General features: G+C 62.8%; 2 protein-coding genes across 5 annotated transcripts in view; one reads left to right on the top strand and one right to left on the bottom strand.

The window, feature by feature from the left end:
* Positions 1-12306: 12306 nt before the first annotated feature.
* LOC123813670 (translation initiation factor IF-2-like) lies at positions 12307-15314 on the bottom strand. The gene is made up of 4 exons (XM_045830807.1): positions 15068-15314; positions 14755-14846; positions 13660-14005; positions 12307-12749 (listed from the first exon to the last, which is right to left on the bottom strand). Exons 1-4 carry the CDS (start codon positions 15312-15314, stop codon positions 12307-12309), a joined length of 1128 nt encoding a protein of 375 aa, XP_045686763.1.
* The window catches only part of SEC24D (SEC24 homolog D, COPII coat complex component), a 32545-nt gene continuing 27042 nt past the window's right edge, over positions 12746-18248 (top strand). Inside the window, exons 1-2 of one of the 4 annotated variants that reach the window (XM_045831216.1) lie at positions 12746-12896; positions 15272-15430. In XM_045831216.1, coding sequence (XP_045687172.1) covers positions 15313-15430 — 118 coding nt within the window. In that variant the 5' untranslated portion in view covers positions 12746-12896; positions 15272-15312. Of the gene's footprint in view, positions 12897-13085; positions 13295-14919; positions 15051-15271; positions 15431-18248 lie in introns of those variants that run through there. The other 3 variants (XM_045831217.1, XM_045831219.1, XM_045831218.1) reach the window with 3 other exon arrangements.

Consider the following 18248-nt stretch of genomic DNA (forward strand, 5'->3'; position numbering starts at 1 on the left):
TCCATAATCTCTCATCACCTGTTCTGAATCTGGGCGGTCCAACAGAAAGGCCGGTTTTCTGTGTGATCCAAAGTATCTGAGTGCTTAAATCTGCCCAGATTACACAAACGGAGCATTTTTATTTTCCGTCACATTCATCCGCACGAAGACCCCCTCAGCCGCAGGGCCTGGGGACAGGAGCCTGTGCCTCCCCCCGGAGCGGTGGTCCCAGGGACGGGACGGGTCAGACCTTTCTACCAGGAAGCCCTTGGCCGTGAGCTCGCACACGCACAGCCCGCTCCGCTCCGGTCACAGCTGTGCTCACACTGGCTCGTGGGAAGGGGAGGGGGAGGGGGAGGGGGAGGGGAGGGCGGGGGAGGCGCCATGGCATCTTGGGAGTCCCTGGCAAGGTCATGGACACCAAACACTCTGAAGCCTGAGTCTCTTCAGAAAGCTGAACTGATTTCACCAAACTCTTAAAAAAAAAAAAAAAGACTTTTACAAGTAACATCCTAAAATATGAACTTTAGGAACAAAAGAAAAGAAAAAACTTTTTACATTGTTTCTTTCCCTTCCCTCAGGTCTCTGCTGTTCCTCCACCCGCCTCCACCCAGCCCCCAGCCCACGGCTGCAGCGGGAAGACCCCCGGTGAGACCACGGGAGCCCCGTGGCTCCTGCGTGGCCGTGACTCTGCTCCCTGTGGCGGCTGCTCGCGGCCTCCGATGGGTGGGGGTGGGGGTGGGGGTGGGGGTGGGGTGGCCTCTCCTTGCCCGCTGACCGCTGCTCTGTGCTGACCGCTGCCCCCTCCTCCAGGGCAGCCTTCCCACGGGTTCTCTCGTGTGCCCCCCCCCCGCAGAACGTGTCCCGCCCTGCCCCCTCGAGCCCGCCCTCTCGAGCTCCGACATCTCTCCTTCACGCTGGGCCAGTGCACCCAACGGCCAGTTAAACCTGCTTCTATGGGGCTGCCTCACAGAGACCTGACACCCGATCCATTCAAAACCAAGTTCATTACTTCCCCCCAGTTCTGCGTCTTCTCCCCGGGTCCCCACCTCAGGGTGATGGGCTAAGTCATTACCTTTCTCTCCTGTCTGGTTCCCTTCGACCCTGACTTAAGTTCAAACGTGGTGCTGACGGCTGGGGCTGGGGGCTGGGGGCCGGGCGGGGGCTGGGGCTGGGGCGGGGGCTGGGGCAGCCTCCTGGTGACCGTGCGGGGCAGCTAGCGACAACAGCGAAGCCCCCAGGCCTGAGGCCGGACTGACTGAAGCGGCGCCAGCCGCTGTGCAGGAGAGGTCACCCGTGTGCACATCCCCGGCCGTCGGGCCGGCTCACCGTCCTCGCAGCCGACGTGCAGCCGGCGGCACTGGGTGCACAGCTCCCCAGCCGGCCCCCCAGGCCCCTGAAGTCGCTGGGACTCACTGGAGATCTGCTCTGGCGGGACCCCGACACCCAGCTCCCAGTTCTCCACGGGCCCGCCCAGCAGCCATGCAGGGTGGTTGTGAGTGCCGCCCTCTTACTGGCAGTCGGGGGGAGCCCCAGGACTGGACTGCGGCCCGCCCGAACTCCCCGTGTGTGCGTGTTCTCAGCGCTGCGCCCCGGCCTCGGGGCTCACACGGGTCCTCGTGCTTGCCCCTCGCGTCCCCTCGCCCGTGGAGACCAGCACGCCCGGGAGCTGCCCCGCCCTGCCCCACCGGTGCGGCCACCTCTGGCCCTCAGGACTCCAGCAGCCCCAACTCGTGTCTGTCTCGGCCTTGTTCCCACCCCCTGGTCATTCCAGATGCCACCGGGGGGCGGGCATCGCTGAGGAGCAGCTGCTGTCCTGTGCTCCTCTGCCCTGCGTCTCTTTGGGGCCTCAGGCCGGTCAGCCCCCTTCCCAGAGCTGGCGCCTCCGCCCCCCCCCTTGAGCCCTTCACTCACACACGTGGAACCACCCAATTTGCAAAAACGCTCCAGCTGCTACGGCTTTCTCCCAGGCCGCACGAGGATCACCTGATGGCCCCTCCTCACCCCTCTGCCTCCGGGAAGCCTCCCTGACCCGCCCGGGTCTGGGTCTGGGTCTGGGCCCCCCTCCCATGCGCGGCCTCGCCCCACCGCCCCCTCAGTGCGTGGTCTCGGAACCCGTCCGAAGTGCTGGCCCTGGCGGACCAGGGGCCGCTTCTGACTCATTCAGCGCATCGTGTGCCAGCCTCGCGGGCTCCCGACACCTGACCGGTGCCCGGTGAGCGCACGCGGCGTGAGCGGTGGCCAGGGTTCCCCAGAGAGGAGGCCTGGAAAAGAGACCCAAAGAGGAACAGTTTCCTTCCCGCCCCCACGGGCCATCTGACTTGGGGGGTTGGTAGGCGGAGCGGGATCCCAGCTGCACCTCCCGCAGGCGCCCCGCCCCCACGGGGCCGCAGCTGCCGTCAGGCCGCGGGGGTGGCTGGGCCTCGCAGCCAGGTCACTGGGAGTCTCCTGTCCTCAGCACAGAGACGAGTTCAGGGATGGGAACAGAACGGAGACCGAAGTCCAGGGCGTCCCCCGGCCCTAAGCGCCTCATTTGCAGGTGGTCCGGCCACAGGGGGGCCCGAGAGCTGGCAGGAGCGGTACCACGCCCGTGGGCCCCGCCACGGCCAGCGGGGCGGCCCGAGTGAGGATGAAACACCACGGCTGTGCCCCGCAGGCGGCCGCCCCGGGCCTCCAGGGCTCCTCCGCCTCTCTGGGTGTGTGGCCACTCAAGGCCCCATGCTTCTGGCGCTGAGCCGCGCTCAAGGTTGCGTTTGCAACAAGCAGCCTTGGGGAGGTAGCTACATCTCCACTGGGGACAAAGCCCAAGGTTGCTAGCTGATTGTTGGCAACAACAAAACAAGATAAAAGCAGTGGGCCACTAAGCGTGGTGCTCCTGCTCTGCGGCCCCACCGGGTCACCGGGTCACCGCTCAGGAGCCTGAAGAGGAGGAGGTGACTCCAGGCGCTGAAGGCCGTGCTCTCTCCCGGCCCAGGGCAGTCCACTCAGTCCCTTGCGTCTGACCCAGGAGTCTCCGGTCTGCTCGCAGCCCCCGGGGAACTGTAACGGGCTAACAGTGGCCGGCAGGGAGGTGAACTCAAACCCGAGACCTCGCAGGTGACGCTGGACGCTGCCCGAGGAATCAGCCCGGGCCCTGGTTACGCGGTGCCCACACCTGCACTTCACGTTGTCTGGGATTTAAGAACCAAGGCGAGAGCGGAAGAAAAGAGTTACTTTGTTAAGGATAGAAAAGTGACTTAGGGGGCTTTGAAAGTGATCTTCTTAGAGCAACCCTGCGACTACGCCACTGAAATGATTTAACAATGTATCGGACGCTCTGCTTTATATTGCCACTCGTTGATCCGCTCGACTAGTACAAACACCACGGGCTGCCCTGGAGGGATTGTGGGGTCAGCTCCAGCCCAGCCTGACAACGTGGGTCTCGATCTCCTGCAGGTGCGGAGACTTGCCTGCCTGCTGTTTGCAAAGACGCACACCTGCGGAGCACGAGCAAGCACGGGCAGCGAGACCAGCCTGGCCTGCACCTGCGCCCTTCCCCAGCTGCGCGAGCGCCGCAGCCTACACTGGGGGCGCGTTGCAAACAAAAATACCCCGTGAGGGCGCCTCGTTCTAGCTCACAGGTGGCAACCACAACGCCCGAGGGCTGAATCTGGCCCTCCGCCTGGTTTTACCCGGCCGGGCACCTGGTTTCTACCCGGCGGCAGCGCCGAGCTCCCTGCCCCTAGAGTTAAGGAGTAGTTACATTCATACCTTCCTGAAGTTACACTCGGCCAGTCGAAGGCCACCGCGAGGTCAGTGTGGCCCCCGGTGAAGATGAGTCTGACGCTCGGGTTCTAGAGTAACTTCGCACTGGCCACCGAGGCTTGGCTGGTGCCTCTCTTTATTTTTCTAAGTCACCTTCTCACTCAAAAGCATTATTATTTTTCATGTTGAGTGATGTCGGTGGTCTCTTTACAACTCTTCAAAAACCTAGAAGTTGTTCTTCATTACGAACGACTGGCATTTTTGGGGAGAAAAGCAAGCATCGCAGGAAAAGGAATAGGTACTGTGAAACCATGTGAGACCCAGAATGACTAAAACCGGGGTGCTGTGGCCGCATTTCAACGTCCAGGCCACACCTCAGTCCTCTTTCCCCCGAGGCCGCGAGAACCCGGTGCTTCTCAGTGTATGAAAGGTCGCAGCAACGCGAGCCAGCGGGCAGAGCAGACGCAGGCTCGCGGGGGGGGGGGAGGCTGGTGGCTGCAGAGGGGCTCCTGGGGGACAGGGATGGGGTGAAAAGGGCTGGGGTGGAGGAGGGCAGGTCGGCAGTCACGGTGCAGATCCTCACGACGTCCTTAAGTCGGGGGCTCTCGCTGAGCGGGAGTGGAAGGGGACACCTGCGTCACCAGGTCTGGAAGGCACCCACTCGGGAAGTGACTGTGCAAGGTGGCCCCGAGGAGAGGAAGCAGGAGAGGTGGTTGGTCCTCAGGAGGAGGGCCGAGTGTCTGTGGGTGCCACCCTGCTGCGGCCAGGAGGGATGGCGGGGCCTCAGAGGGAGGCTGGAGGACAGAGCACCCCGCCCCTCTCCGCACCCTGCAGCCACCTGCATGCCATGGACAGTCAGTGACCTGGGGACAGATGCCAGGGGACCTCCCGCTCTGCTGGGTCCCGACACCTTTGCAAGCACAGGGGGTGGGGGAAGGAGCCCAAAACTGGCTTTACCACCAGCCCAGGGCCGGGGTGGGGGGCCATGGGGGGCCAGGGTTGCAGGAAGAGGACAAAACGATCTTCTCGAGCTCATTAACCAGGTGTTTGTTCACTTTTGAGTTTGCCGTTGATTCGTCGGTCACTGGAAAGCCGGGTGCTGGGTGGGGAGTCCCACTCCCCTGGGGCGCAGGCTGCACTGAGAAGTCAGCCCGGGGGCCTGAGGGAGGGGCAGGCTGAAGAGGGCACCAGCCCCCGGCCGCAGGGGGAGCCAGGGCCACCCCCATGGCGCTGGGACCCGCCTGACGGGCAGGCGCTGTTCACAAAGCAGGGGAGCGGGAGCAAGGGCAGCAACAAACTCCGTGGGCACAAAACCCTGGAGGCCAGCGTGGGGAGCCCGAACTCTTCCCTGGGAGTCCCAGACGGAGTTAAGGGAGGGAGGCCCCGGCCCCTCCCGGGAGCCAGCGGGCCCCAGGAACCGGTCCCAGTCTGCGGGCGGAGAAAGGCCGCGCAGGTCAAGGCCATTTCCCGGCAGCCCAGGCGGGGGTTTTCCTGCACTTCGCGCCCCAGCACCCCCCAACCCTGGCCTTGGCTACCTCCGGCGCTGGCCCCGCCCTCCCCTTCCCCCTCTCCCACCCGGTGACGCCGCCAGCGCCCCAGGGCTCTGGCCGCCAGGAGGCCCGTCTGTCCCTGGAAGCGTGGCTCCCGGGTCTCCATCTCCGCTCGACCTGTCCCCTCCTCTCCCTTTCCACGGGACTCGGCTGATGACCGCCAGGCTGGGGACAAGGGCACCCACACGGCGGAGCCCTTCTCTGCAAGGACCTGAAACGCCTTTGGAAAAGCGTCTGTCTTTAATTAAAAAACAGGGTGTTTTTTTTAAACCAGAACACTGAAATGTTTGAGGAGGCCCTCTGCTCTGCCAGACCCCCGTCCGCGGTCAGGAGGATGCGTGGGGCTGCTGACGGGTGTGGGGCCCCCCCGCCGCCGCGAGACGCGGCAGTCTGCACTCGCCGGCGGAGGCTTGTGAACGCCTTCGGGAGTCCGGGGACCCCCCCCCCCCCGGATGCGGGTCGCTCGCTCGGGAGAGTGTGAAATCGCGAGCACGTGTGCTGTTTGTCGCGGACGCAGCACTCTCACAACCGCGGGCCACTAACAAAACGGGTGCGCGAAATCGGGCGGAGCCAGCGCAGGGGAATTTCAAGTAAAAATGCGTCCCCTTCTTCGGTCACTTTTCCTCCCGTAGTTTGGGGTGATTTTGAAGTCAGGGGGAAGAGTGGGCCAGGCCCCCGAACTCTCCTTCCTGGGAAGGACACCCTCAGAGGGAAGCGGGGCGGGGCCGGACTTGCAGGGACTTTGCGGCCCAAAGGAGAACCAGAGGATGAGCCTGACAGTCGACTGCACGTCGCCCTTCCCAAACCCGTCTGGTTCTGTCTCGGCAACTCCTGAATCCGGACGGTGGGGCGGCGCGAGAGACTTTGTTTTAAGCCCCGCAAAGCAGAGACACGCTTTCTAGTTAGTGTGACCGTTCGTTTGAAGAAACAAGCCCTTTACTTTCTTGACAAGACGGTTTGGCCCAGGGACCCCTGGGCTGAGTGTAAATCACTGAAATGACGGAACGCCCTCCGCAGACAAGCAGGTAGGCGACGGATGCCAGCCAGGTGCGGCTCCGGAGCACGCAGCAGCGTTTCAGACTTGCCAGCACCTGTTTTCCAAGGCGGAGGGACACACGGGGTGGGGGGGGTGCTCTGTCCCAGAGGTGACGGGACGATGTGGGAACGCCCTGTGTGACCCCAGGTGCAGCTCGCTCCGGAGGGCGTCGTCAGAGAGGAGCAGGATGGGCCGTGAGCGAGGGCGGTGAGGTTCTGAAGCTGAAGCTCACAGCGGCCACGGTCTTGCAGACAAGCCACACAAGCGTCATTTCAGTCCAAGGACAACCAATCCCGGCAGCCCTGGCCTCGCCAAAAACGGGCGTGCCCTGGTTTCTGAGTCCATTTGCAACAGGTGATGATGCACCTAATGACCCCTTTCCCGTGTGCGCCCGTGGAAGGGGTGGAAAAGGCGTAGTCCATTACAAGGACTACCCGCATTTAAAGGGAACTACACACAATTCCTGTGATCAAATGCGACATTACCAAGTACATCAAATATGACTTACGGTCTTCAGGGGAGATCCACAGAGAATATGTCCACGTGTGATGCAAAGTGGGACTCGGATCGGTGCTCTCGACACAAGGAGGAAGTAAGCAACCACCTTCACTAAACACACTGGGCTTTTCCAGTCTCTGGGACCGACTCATCCTCACGGATGCCTTCTTTCACTGTGCCCTAGTCTCCTTGCAAAAAATAGTGGGGTTTTTTGGAATACAGGTCGGGAAAGAGGCCGTCTGTGATTGAATAAAACAAAACCAACAAATGTAGCCAAAAATTGGTCTGTACTCTTTAAACTCAAGCCCTTTAGCATTATCCTTTAACCAGCCACGCCATTGGACTTAATACATGGTAATGTAGGCAGATACAGTAACACCTTTTCAAAGAAAACAACTGAATTCACTTTAGGTTTTTGGGTGAATCTAAGAAAATTTAAACATGAGGCACTCGGCTACAAACTATTAGATGCTACAGGTACAGCCTCTTGGTCCCTGCCTTCCAGGTGTCCGGGCCCAGAGCCCGCGGTCAGCTGTGGCCCGAGGACCTTCGACCCCTGCGGCAGCCGCCCCGCGGCCTCAGAGGACAGGTGTGCGGGGTGCGGCTCTGGTCACACGGCCTGATTCCAGCACGGGTAGGAGCTGGGTTCCACCCTCGGGCCGCAGCTTGCTGATCGGTCTGTTAGAATGGAGGAAAATTGGTAAAATGAAACCAGTGACTCAAAACAACACCAACAACTGAAGACAGCGGTTTTTAACTCTGCGTCTGGGCATTCGGGGACACCGTGCGGCAGGAACTGACGCAGGGGAGTGTGTGTGAGTGAGCCTCCCACCAGCTTACAACTACGAAACACAGTGACGCTGCAGAAAATGACCCCGATGACTGCGGGGCCAGCGGGATTCCGCCCCCGCTTGGGCGCTGGCCTACTCGTGCCCCCGACCTCAGTGTGGAGACTTCTGGTGGGCGGGCCAGGTCCTGCCCCGTGCTCTCCAGCCACGCGGTGCCCCTACGTGCATCTCTCTGCGCGACTGCTCTGCGCTGGAGCGGGGCAGAGGACGGGACTCAGAAGGTCCCAGGGAGGGGAGGATCAGGGCTCCAGAGGGCAGCGGCCCACGCTCCCACCACCGAGACGGGTCCCGTGGGTGCCGGGTGACTGCAGACCCCTCCCAGCCGGCGCTGCAGGCTGCTGGGGCCTCCAGGCCTGGACGCAGCTCTCGGATCTGCAGGGAACAGGGAGGGGGGAGCCTCTGCTTGTCCAGTCAGGAAGTCACCTCCACTCCGGGCCAGCACAACATGCTGCGCATTCATTAACATCAGGACCGCCCACTCCCTCCACCAGGCAGCTCCAGCCTCTCCCATCAAGGCCTGCGGGCCACACTGGGCCCCGTGGACACACCAGAGTGACCCAGCCGGGCACACGGCCCAGCCCTCCCCTGCTCAGCGTGCCATGCGCACCCATCAGCTCGCCCGCGGTGGGCACACCCTGACCAGTGAAATGTGCACGTGACTTGATTGTTGAAGCAGGCGGATTTTAAGATAGCATTATTTATTTAAGAGGCCCCCCAAACCCCATACCCAAACCAGTGGCTGAAACTACACAGAGTTTATTTTTCAGCAGCTCGGAGGTGGACAGGGGTTCGAGGGGAGGGGGTGGTTCTGCTCCCGGAGGAATCTGGGGTCCCGAGCTCCTTTTACATTGTTCCGTGCCGTCAGCCCTACAGGACCGCCCTGGGCTAGACCAGACCGCCGCATCTGTGTCCCGGCCCGCAGGAAGCAGAGAGGGTCAGGATGGGGAGCTCGAAGGTGAGACGGAGAAGCTGCTCCGACCTCTGAGTCTCCTGGGTTCCAGCAAGGGCGGCGCGGCCCCACCCCACACGGCCGCGGCCCGAAGGAGGCCTGTTCCAGAGGGAAATCCGCCGTCACTGCCTGCATGTAACATCCCCAAACCCAAGTTTCTCATGCTTTATTTACAGCAAATATAGGGAATTGCATTGCTTCTCTAGCTAATCACGTGGGTGGACTCCAGGGAGGAATCAAAGGAAAGTCATTTCGTCTCGTTAATGACCGTAAACTCAGGCGCTGACTTCAGGCAGACTGTTAGCACCTCCTCTACTTCCTCCCGCTGCAGTCTGAGGGAGTTGCCGGGTGCTTTTTATTCTCAGTTCCACCCTAACGGCAAGAAGGAAATGGTGGTGATGGAACACCACGTAATGAGCTTTCTGTACTACGGAGGCGAGAGTGCCTCCCTTATAAGCCGTCTGTTGCATAGAAATTGCATTTCATTCACCTCCTAAGTGCCCACTCTCCTGCCTTCTTTCCTTAAATCAGCAAAACCAGTGCATGGAGAACACGGGGTCCCATCTCCGAGTCCCTGGAACAAGCTGTGGGGGGGGGGGGTGAGCTGTGCACCCAGAACTGCGGCCATGGCTCCGTGTCCCACCAGCTGTGAGAGCAGGCGGCAGACCCACCTGCACGCCCCTCCCCCTCCGGTCTCAGCCAAGCCCAGGAGACCCGGGTGGAGCCCAGGGACTGGGGGTGCATTTCTGAGCCAAAAGCCTCGTGGGGACTTGGGGAAATAAATGTTTTCTGAACACATTTTCATGAAGACTGGCTGCCTCCATATAAGTAAAAAATACGGAAAAGTAAGTCGGCACGTTCTCCCTCAGTTTGAACCTGAAATGACTTTTCTTCTGCTCAGAGTGAAACTGGGCTCCTCACGGCAGACCAGAGGACCCAACCCCATCTGCCCCCCTGACCGCTTTCTTCCCTCTCCTTCAGTTTTCTCCCCTTCCCTCGCCGGCTGCCCCCTGCTCCGGGAACATTCCAGAAACCCTTCTTTCTGCCACAGGGGCTTTGGGGGGCTCTGTCTTCTGCCTGGCGTATTGGCCCCCAGGCGACCTGCGGGGCTGACCCCACTGACTTCTCACAGGCTGTGACCAGACCTCAGCTCCGTGAGGCTGGGCCGGCCCAGGTCCCTCGGAAGCGGATGGCGGTGTGGAATTGGACGCACGGGAGAGGTGTCAGGGAACGCACCTGTGTCCAACAAGAGCAAAGAGGAGCAGGAGAGACAGGCTTCAGGTGTGCCCGGAGCTGACACCTGGGAACAGGTGGGGGGAGGGGCACGCTGGCTGGGATGAGCCTGAGGCCACAGGGTAGCTCTGGGGAAGTCTCAGCCCCAGGGGCCCCGGGCCGGCAGAAACCCTGGGACAGTGGTCCGCCCAGCTCGGGCTGGCTGCTGAGTGGCTGGCGTTGAGCTGCTGAGAGTGTGTTTAAACGCTCCGGGCTGCATTGTTTGTTTGAGGTTCCCAAGAACAATGAAAATGTGTATCCAGACAAACACTTGCAGGTCAACGTTCACAGCAGCATCATTCATACTTTTATTCCTACTGATACACAGTCCCACAAGGATGACCTTTACTAACGGGCTGCCAGGTGGGAGGACTGTCATGGGGGACCCCGTCTGTGCAGCTCCACTTACATGAAATGCCCCAAATCGGCTCGTGTGCACAGACAGTGAGTAGACCGGTGGGTGCCGAGGGCCGTGGGACGGGAGGGTTGGGCCGGGGAGAGCCGGTTATGCCTCCATTCAAAACCCGAAGTGACTTTTCCCTTGCTCAGAGTGATGGGAACTGTTCTCAAATTGTGGTGGTGGCTGTACATCTCCGCGAATGTACGAAACACCTTTGGGCGCACACTTAAACGGGTGAATTGTTCAATGTATCTCAACTACAATGGCCTCAACTACAAGTATCTCAAAGCTACTATTTAAAAAAAGGGAAAAAAACATGTAATTCCAGAAACAGCTTGTTGTTGGGGCCTGATGAACACCTGAACTCCACTGTTGCTGTTGCTGGTGGCTACTCAACAGGCCTCCATGCGCCCTCCCCGCCCCGCAGAACGGGGCCATATTTCCTGTGCTTCCCCGCATTTAACTCAGCCCAGGCCTCGGCCACTGCAGTCATTCCAGATACGAAGCTCTTCCAACTGTGTGTAGCTTTGGACTCAGAAGCCTCCCAAACTGCTTAAGTCACAGGACGTCAGAGCTCTGGCTTTCTGGAAGCTACCTTCTGAGCATCGTCAGGATGCCCCTTCTCTGCCTAGACAGCCTTTCACGGACCTGGCTGTCCACGCCCTTCCCCCAGCAGAGTTAGGGCAGAAGGACCCCACGGAGCATGGAGCTCCAGCCCAGGCCTTCCTCAGTGACCTCCCCTGGCCATGACGGTGTGGTTACAAGGGTGACCAAGTTCATTAACACGGAAGGGCAGAGGCTGGCCTCCGGTGGCAACAGGGCAGGTCACACCAAGGAAGGCTGGGAATCCCAGCTGCCCCTCGGGTCCGGTGAAGGCCAGCGACCTGACCACAGGAGTAAGGTCAGAAGGCTGTCACTGGAGGGTTGGGCACTGGGGCCACCAGAGGGAAGCCGTATTGAAGCCAGAAGTCCGTGTCGTAAGAAAAAGGAGACCTGTGATTAGTAGGTCCAGTCCCTGGGGGAACCGTGTGATCAGTGAACATTGTAGTTATTTGAAATCTCGACAGTAAGGCAGTTGTGGGAGGAAAAGGCAGAGACAGTTAAGAGAAAAGAGCAAATCAGCAGTATCAAAGGGAAAAAAGTATGAGGCGAAAAGACCTTTGGAGTTAGAACCAGAAGGTGCATTTCCTCCAACGGATGCTGAGAGTGGTCACTTTCATTCTCTGAGCCTCGGTGCCCCAGTCTGTGAAACCCCTGGGCTGAGCTCAGTCCTCACTGGAGGTGGAGTTGAACGTGCACACCTCTGAAATGTCTCCCAGCCTTCCCGTTTAGGAACTCACGGCTCCCCTCTGAAAGCACACGTCATCCCGGGGGCCCGAAGCAAGGGGCGGAAATGAATTCACAAACTCAAATCCGGTGACTTGACAGGGAGGAGACGCCGACTGGTCCCATCTGCTGTCCTTAGTTCCGAGTGACCGCTCCTCTGCGTGGTCACGTAGCTGAGAGGCGGCCACGGTTTTCGTTGTCCTCACGGGCTCTGGTGCATGAACACAGCCCAGAGCTCCCCGAACACCCTCACATGTCTCCATCACATTGAGAGTCTAGAATAGCATCGCCAACAAGACCTTCACTGCGGGGTTTCGAACCTGACCAGTGTAGAAGCTGGGTGCAGGCCGGGCACCACACCTTAGACTCTGACAAAGGGAGGGTGGGCCGGGGACCGCTGGTCCTCACCGTGCCGGGACAGCCCAGAATGCCCGCAAAGCCCACGGAGCAGTTCAGCGGCCGTCTCGCCTGCACGCAAGCTTTTACCCAGGCATTTCATCAGTGAGGGGGTCTGTCCAGTGGCTTGTGTTTTCTTGCAGCCCAGAAAAAGAAAGTATGTTCTGAAAACAACATTGGTCTGGTTTCACTTTTGTAAGTTTGATCCAAGTGGTAGTTGTACTAAACGCTGGGCTGTGTGTGTGTGTGTGTGTGTGACGGGGGGGGGGAGGGAGGGAGGGAGGCACCAGGCCGATGATCCCCAAAAGCTAGAGAGCTGTCAGTCCCAGGTCTCGTAGGGGTGGCCCTTCCTCGTCAGCTGTATCGCAGCACAGCGAGCTAAGCCCTGGGAGTGGTCCGCGCGGCAGTCCTGCTGCGGGTGGGGCCGGCCCTCCTGCTTCACGGGCGGCGAGCGCGTGGGCGTCCGCCGGAGGAACACGCGGAAGTCTAGCAGTGCCAGCCTCGGTGCAGACAGCTGCCCCGTACTTTCCAGCTGGGACCTCTCTCCGTCCCCCCACCCTCAACCCGTTTTCCCGCGGCCGGACTGCCCCCTCCACGGTGCATTGCAGGCCTCCGCCTCCGCCTCCGCGCTCGTGCCGGGCTCGCTCCGGATCTCTCGGGGGCCCGGAGTCGCGCGCCCTCCTGCCCCGGCGGCGCAGCGCCGGCGCCGTCCCGGGGGCTGCAGGGACGCGGAACGAGCGGGCGGACCGACCTGCGGAGGAAAAGAATGAATGAACCCTCGGTACGCAACCGCTCCTCCCCGCGGGCTCCGCCGTGGGCCCGTCGCGCGGATTTAGCAACCGCCCTGAAGAGCTTTGCCCCGCTGGGCGGAAGCAAGCAAACCACACGGACAGGAAAGGTGAGCGGAGCCAGCAGGGAGGACCTGCGCTGGCAGCACCGCGGGCCGGGAGGCCGCCCCGCCCGGGCCCCGCCCAGGCCCCGCCAGGCCCCGCCCCGGCCCCGCCAGGCCCCGCCCCAGACTCCGCCCGGGCCCCAGGCCCCGCCCCAGACTCCGCCCGGGCCCCGCCCCGTGGGCGTCTGCGCGCGTGCGCGGGCGGGCGGGAGCGCGGCCCCGGGGGCCGCCCGGCGCCGGGAGCGCGGCCGGGAGTTTTGACGTGGCAGTTGCCAGCCGGGCTGAAGTCCGCGCGCCGCCAGCCAGTGGGGACAGCCGCCCGCGGAGGTGCGGTGCGAGTCGCGGGAGCCGGGGCGGCGGGCGCGGGCACCAGGGGCAGAGCCGGGCCGCGGCGGGTGACGCAGGTCCGGGCGGGACGTGGGCGCCGCTGGAGGGGGCGCAGCCGGAGCGGGCGCGCGGGGGGCGGCCTGGAGGGCGGGCGGGCGCGCGGGGACCCTCCGCCCCGCGCCGCTCCCCGCCGGGCCCCTGGGCAGGGTAGGCTCGGGCCGGAGGGGGGCGTGGGCGTTTCCCGCTCCGGCTCGGCCCCGGCCCCGGGTCCGGGACGCCGAGCTGTCGCAGGGGTCCCAGCGCCCCTGCGCGCGGTTCCGCTCTCCGGACCCCCGGCCCCGCGTCTGGGGGGCGGGGGGTGTCGGGAACGTGCACAGCAGAAACGCCCGCCGGCTTCGGGGCCAGCTGGCAGGGAGGGACGCGCCCGGGCTGGGGCGTGCACCTGGCTGCACCCGGGCCGGGTGCCGAGTGCTGGGCGCGGGGCGCGGGGCTGGGTGCTGCGCCCGCGCCGGCCCGGTGGCGCCCCGCCACGCCGCCGCGGCCGCTGACTCAGGCTTCGGGACTCGGCCGTGCGAGGAAGTTCGACGTGGCGGCCCCTGGCCGCGCGAGGAAGCAGATTCCTCCGGAGCCGCGCCGAGGCTCCGACTGCTTCCTGCGCGCGCGCTGCCGTGCTGTCCCTCCGGTCCCCGCGTCGCCCGGCAACAGGCGGCCGCGGGCGCTGCCCCTGCCGACTTCGCCGAAGCGCGCAGTCGGAGCCGCGGACCGAGCGCCGGCTGCCACGTCGCCCTCTGCGCGGGCGGGGACCGCGGGCGACCCGCGCGCGGCGGCTCGGCGTCCTCTCCGCCCCTCCCCTCCCCTCCCCTCCCCTCCGCGGAGAAGGACGTGGTTTTGTAATATTTTTACTCGGGTGCTTTAATTTTGGAAAGATAGTTTAATGGGAAAGTGAAACCAAAGGAAGAATGCCATCTCCTGACTGTAGCGCTAGTTCCAGTCCCGGGAGGGATCGCCCATTGTTTTCGTTACAAGGTGTTGTCGGAAAATGGCAAAAGGGAGACGATTCCTAGTGGGCGAAGGAACTGGAGGGAAAGTGTGGAATCGGTGATTTGCAGCTGGACAGGGGCGCTGAGGCCCAGAGGGTGTCCAGCTTACTCCGAGGCCCCCGGCTGAGGGTCCGCGGGTTTGCAGGGAAAACCCGTGTTTCTTGCCTGCGTTCAAAACTTTCTCTGACTTGTAAAGATTTTTAAGAATAGTCAATTCTATGAAACGCCTCTTCTTTTCTGAACCTGGAGAAACAGAAAGCTTTGACAAGTTGATGTTTCTGAGTAGAATCGAGATGGAGCTATGGTGTTTGCGTGTGTGCGGGCCGGCTTGCCTGCCTGAACACATATGAAACTGACTCTGTGCCTGAAATCCGTGCATGTATGTCCTTAAAGATGTGACGCTTAAATCAGAAAGTTTCTCGTCTTTGCCTGAGAAACCACCGACGACTCCCAAACGCTTGTCGGCCGCCACCTGGCTGAGTCCTCTTGTGACTCACGGGCCACAGCAGCTTCTTTATCTGAGGCCACGCTCGTTGGACTATTGATTGCTCCCCGTCCTGACCGCCTGGTTGGAGCTGCTCGTTAGGCACTGCGAAAGCACAGGTTACGAAACAGCCGGCTGCAGATGGAGGGCATTCCGCTGGCCAGTCAGCCGGCCGGCACGCGATTGTGGCCGGAGGCGCGGTCTGTGCTGAAACGGGGCCACGGAGCCCACGGGTGCAGAAGGAGCCCACGCGCACAGCCCAGAGGCTGCCCCGAGCCGTCTCCATCTGAGCGGACAAGACGGTGGCCGGTGCGTGGGTTCCAGACCTGAGGCTGGGCCCCGACGGAGGGAGCGAGTCCCCAGGTCCTTGCGGCCACGGCTGGAGCGTTGTAGGGGGTGATGCCGGGACGGCAGCGCCTCTCCCGTCAGCCGTGGAAACCGGAAACCATCAACAGTGCTGACGTCTCTAAAGGCAGCAGGTGGCTGGGCTCCCCTCGCTGATGCTGACGGCGGTTTCTCTTCTGTTCCAGGGTTCTCTCGTGGAAGTCCCTCTTGGAATGCGATCTTCACCATGAGCCAGCAAGGGTACGTGGCGACGCCGCCCTACTCCCAGCCCCAGACGGGGATGGGCCTTTCTCCGCCGCACTACGGCCACTACGGGGACCCGGCTCCCGCAGGCGCTCCGCCAGGTAAAGCCCGATCTTCTTCCAACGTGGGTGCGGTTGCCGGCCCTTCGGGCTCAGGGGCGTGCGGTCTGCTGGGGGGGCTTTGGGCGCGTGGCACGGCCGTGGCCGGAGGCAGTGGCGTGAGGTTGTGGGGCCACTTGGAAAAGGCTTCCGGGGAGACGTTTGCGTCAGCAATCCGGTTCCTGAGTGAGATACAATGTATTGGGTTGTCGAGTGTCGGTTTAAACAAAGAGGCTTCCCGAGTGTTTTATTTTAGAGTCGCTCTTGCTCTTAATCTGTGGTGAGATGTTACAGTGAGCACTTGATAGAAAACAGAATTCGTGTGTATGCTGAAGGGAGTTTGGTGACAATATTATCGACTCAGTTTTGACACTGGGAAAATATCACTAGATCAGCCCCTGGAGATTCCTCGGTGACAATGACCAGGTAGACAGACACGGCCTTGCCTTGAAGTGACTGCTGACCAGTCCTGGCTGCTTTGAAACAGGACACCCACAGGGAGTCGCGGCTTCCGGGGCAGGAGTGGGGGGCGAGGGAGCAGTGGAGTGGGACCCTACTGCTCTGGTGGGTCACAGCAGGAGGCCGCCCCTTGTCCAGGGGTCGCTCCAGGAGACCAGGTGAGAGGGAGACCAGGAGCAAGGCTCGCGGTGGCTTGTTTCAGGCCCGCTGGCCCCAAATCCCCTGGAAATCTTTGAGTTGCCGGGGCTTCTGGGAGAACGCTGAGGAGCGCAGCCCCAGCCCTCGGTGGGGGTGCGCTGTGTGGGCACCAGCCAGTGTCCCTGGGGGCGCACAGGCCTGACTCGGAGTGGAGGGTCCGGGCTGTGCTGGGTGCCAGTGGCGGAGGCCTGTGGGGGCGGCCGCACACCTGGGCTGCTGCGGATGCTGATCCGAGACAGAGTCCCTCTGGAAAGCCCCACCCCCACCCCCGCCAGCAGCCGGTGCGCCTCTCATTTCAACGAAAACCCCGGATGCGGCGCCCTCACTGGGCCCGGGACCAGTGCACCCACCCCAGTCGTGGTGCTGTCACTCGGAGTCCTTCAGGAGCCGCTACCCGCTACCGTCTTTCTCAAGTTCCTCTCCCTCTGCCGGCTCTCTCCCCCTCAGCTTTATGTACAATGATGATGATGCAAATTCCTCTTTCTCGGGTGCCCACCATGCACCGAAGCTGGTCCTAAAAACCTCACCAAAGTTTTTAGGTTATCAACTCAAAGTTGAGTTGACAATATTAGTGCCTTATCTTATCTCACGTTCCTACAACGCTGTGAGGTGGATGTTTGGCCCTACGCTGCAGCTGGGGAAACTGAGTGTCTGGGCACCTGGCGCTCTCGGGGTGCAAAGCGGCCTCTGTCGGGAGAAACCCTCCTGCCCCAGCTCCTGCTCTGCGTTCCGTTCCCAGGCGGACGCCAGGCCTCAGACTCTGCGCGCGGACTCTCTGTGCGCTGCTGCGCCGTCGCTGAGTGGGCCCAGCCTTTGTTTCTCCGTGCTCAACACCCTTCCGTCTCTCCGCCGCCAGGCACCACGCACACCCTCTTTCCTGGTCCCCGGCGCTGCCCCTGTGGCTGGCCTGGCAGGCGCGGCAGCCCAGCCGTGGTCTGCAGGACCTGGCGGTGCCGGCCCCCTGCTGAGGCTTCTCCCGCGCGCACGAGCACCTGCCCGGGGCCTGCGGGTACTGCCCATGCTCAGGGCTCCCCGTGGAGCAGGTTCCCGGGTGACAGTGTGCTCCTGGCGGGGGAGCAGCGACTGCAGGACGCCCGGTGTCGGCCCCCACACCGACCGGCGGGGCACGAGTCAGGCAGGCGGACCGCGGCCGTGTGGGGCAGCGGGGCGGCCCAGGGCAGGGGCGCCGGGCCAGGCTCGGGGGGTGACCCGAAGGGGAGAGCTGGCCAGGTCAGGGGGCAGCCTGTGGGTGGGGAGGGGGAGGGGGAGGCAGCCCTTCAGGGCACCTTCGGGGCGGGGGGAGCAGTGTGGCCGGGCGTCGAGTGCAGCCGCACGGGACCCCGGGAGAGGAAGTGGGGCTGCCTGAAGCCCCCGTCCCGGGTTTACTGGGAGGGCAGTGGTGCCGGGGAAGCAAGCACTTCAGCTGGGAAGGGTGCCCTCCGCACTGGGGGGCGGGGGCAGCAGGGGCAGGGCCGGCTGCCCTCAGGAGCCGGTGGCCCGGCCTCGGCTCTCCGATGCTGGGACTGAGTTCTTCACCGCGGGGCCCAGCCGTGCGTTGTAGGACATTTTACCACATCCCCCGCGCCTGCCCAGCGGGCACCAGGGCTTGACCTCCACCCAGCCTCCAGCTGTGGCAACCCAACCCCCAGATATTACCGGACATCCCTTGAGGGACAGAGCCGCTGGCTGAGGACCACTGGCTGGAAGCTGAGAGGCCAGAGCCCTCGGTGTCCCGGGCCCAGGCGGGGCCGGGCGGGGCAGAGACCTCCCCGGAGCGAGCTTCTGCAGGCACGCACCCTGCACCATGCCCCCCACCCCAGGACACAGCGGTCTGCACGAGCGTGTACATTTGTTCCAGATGCACGTTTTCTCACAGACGGGCTTGAACTCTGGGTTCAGCGCGTCAGATGCAGGGCCAGACGCAAGGTCCGCTGTTTGTGACGTTTGCTGATGGCAGAGACCAGTCTTGAGGGGGGGCTTGTCAATGGGCCGCAGGACACCACGGGGGTCTTGGAGGGAGCTGGCCTGGGAACCGGGTGGGGTGCCCCCAAAAGGGCTGGTCCACAGCAGCCCCTGCCTCTCGGCCGCAGAGCCCTGTCTCTGCCCCACCAGGACGACCGGATGGTGCCCGGAGCGGCGGGGCCCCGCAGAGCAGAGCACCCTG

Source organism: Phyllostomus hastatus, unplaced genomic scaffold, assembly GCF_019186645.2.
Source record: "Phyllostomus hastatus isolate PE091 unplaced genomic scaffold, TTU_PhHast_1.1 phas_contig_159, whole genome shotgun sequence".
Taxonomy (NCBI): Eukaryota; Metazoa; Chordata; class Mammalia; order Chiroptera; family Phyllostomidae; genus Phyllostomus; species Phyllostomus hastatus.

What these genes read in the sequence shown, in the direction of transcription:
- LOC123813670 (XM_045830807.1), bottom strand. Translation starts at nt 15,314, where the DNA reads ATGGTGAAGATCGCATTCCAAGAGGGACTTCCACGAGAGAACCCTGGA. An exon ending in CCGTCGGGGCCCAGCCTCAG is followed by an intron (nt 14,847 to 15,067) that starts GTCTGGAACCCA and finishes GTGCTTTCGCAG; the next exon opens with TGCCTAACGAGCAGCTCCAA. An exon ending in CCCGGCCCGGGTGCAGCCAG is followed by an intron (nt 12,750 to 13,659) that starts GTGCACGCCCCA and finishes TTTCCTCCGCAG; the next exon opens with GTCGGTCCGCCCGCTCGTTC.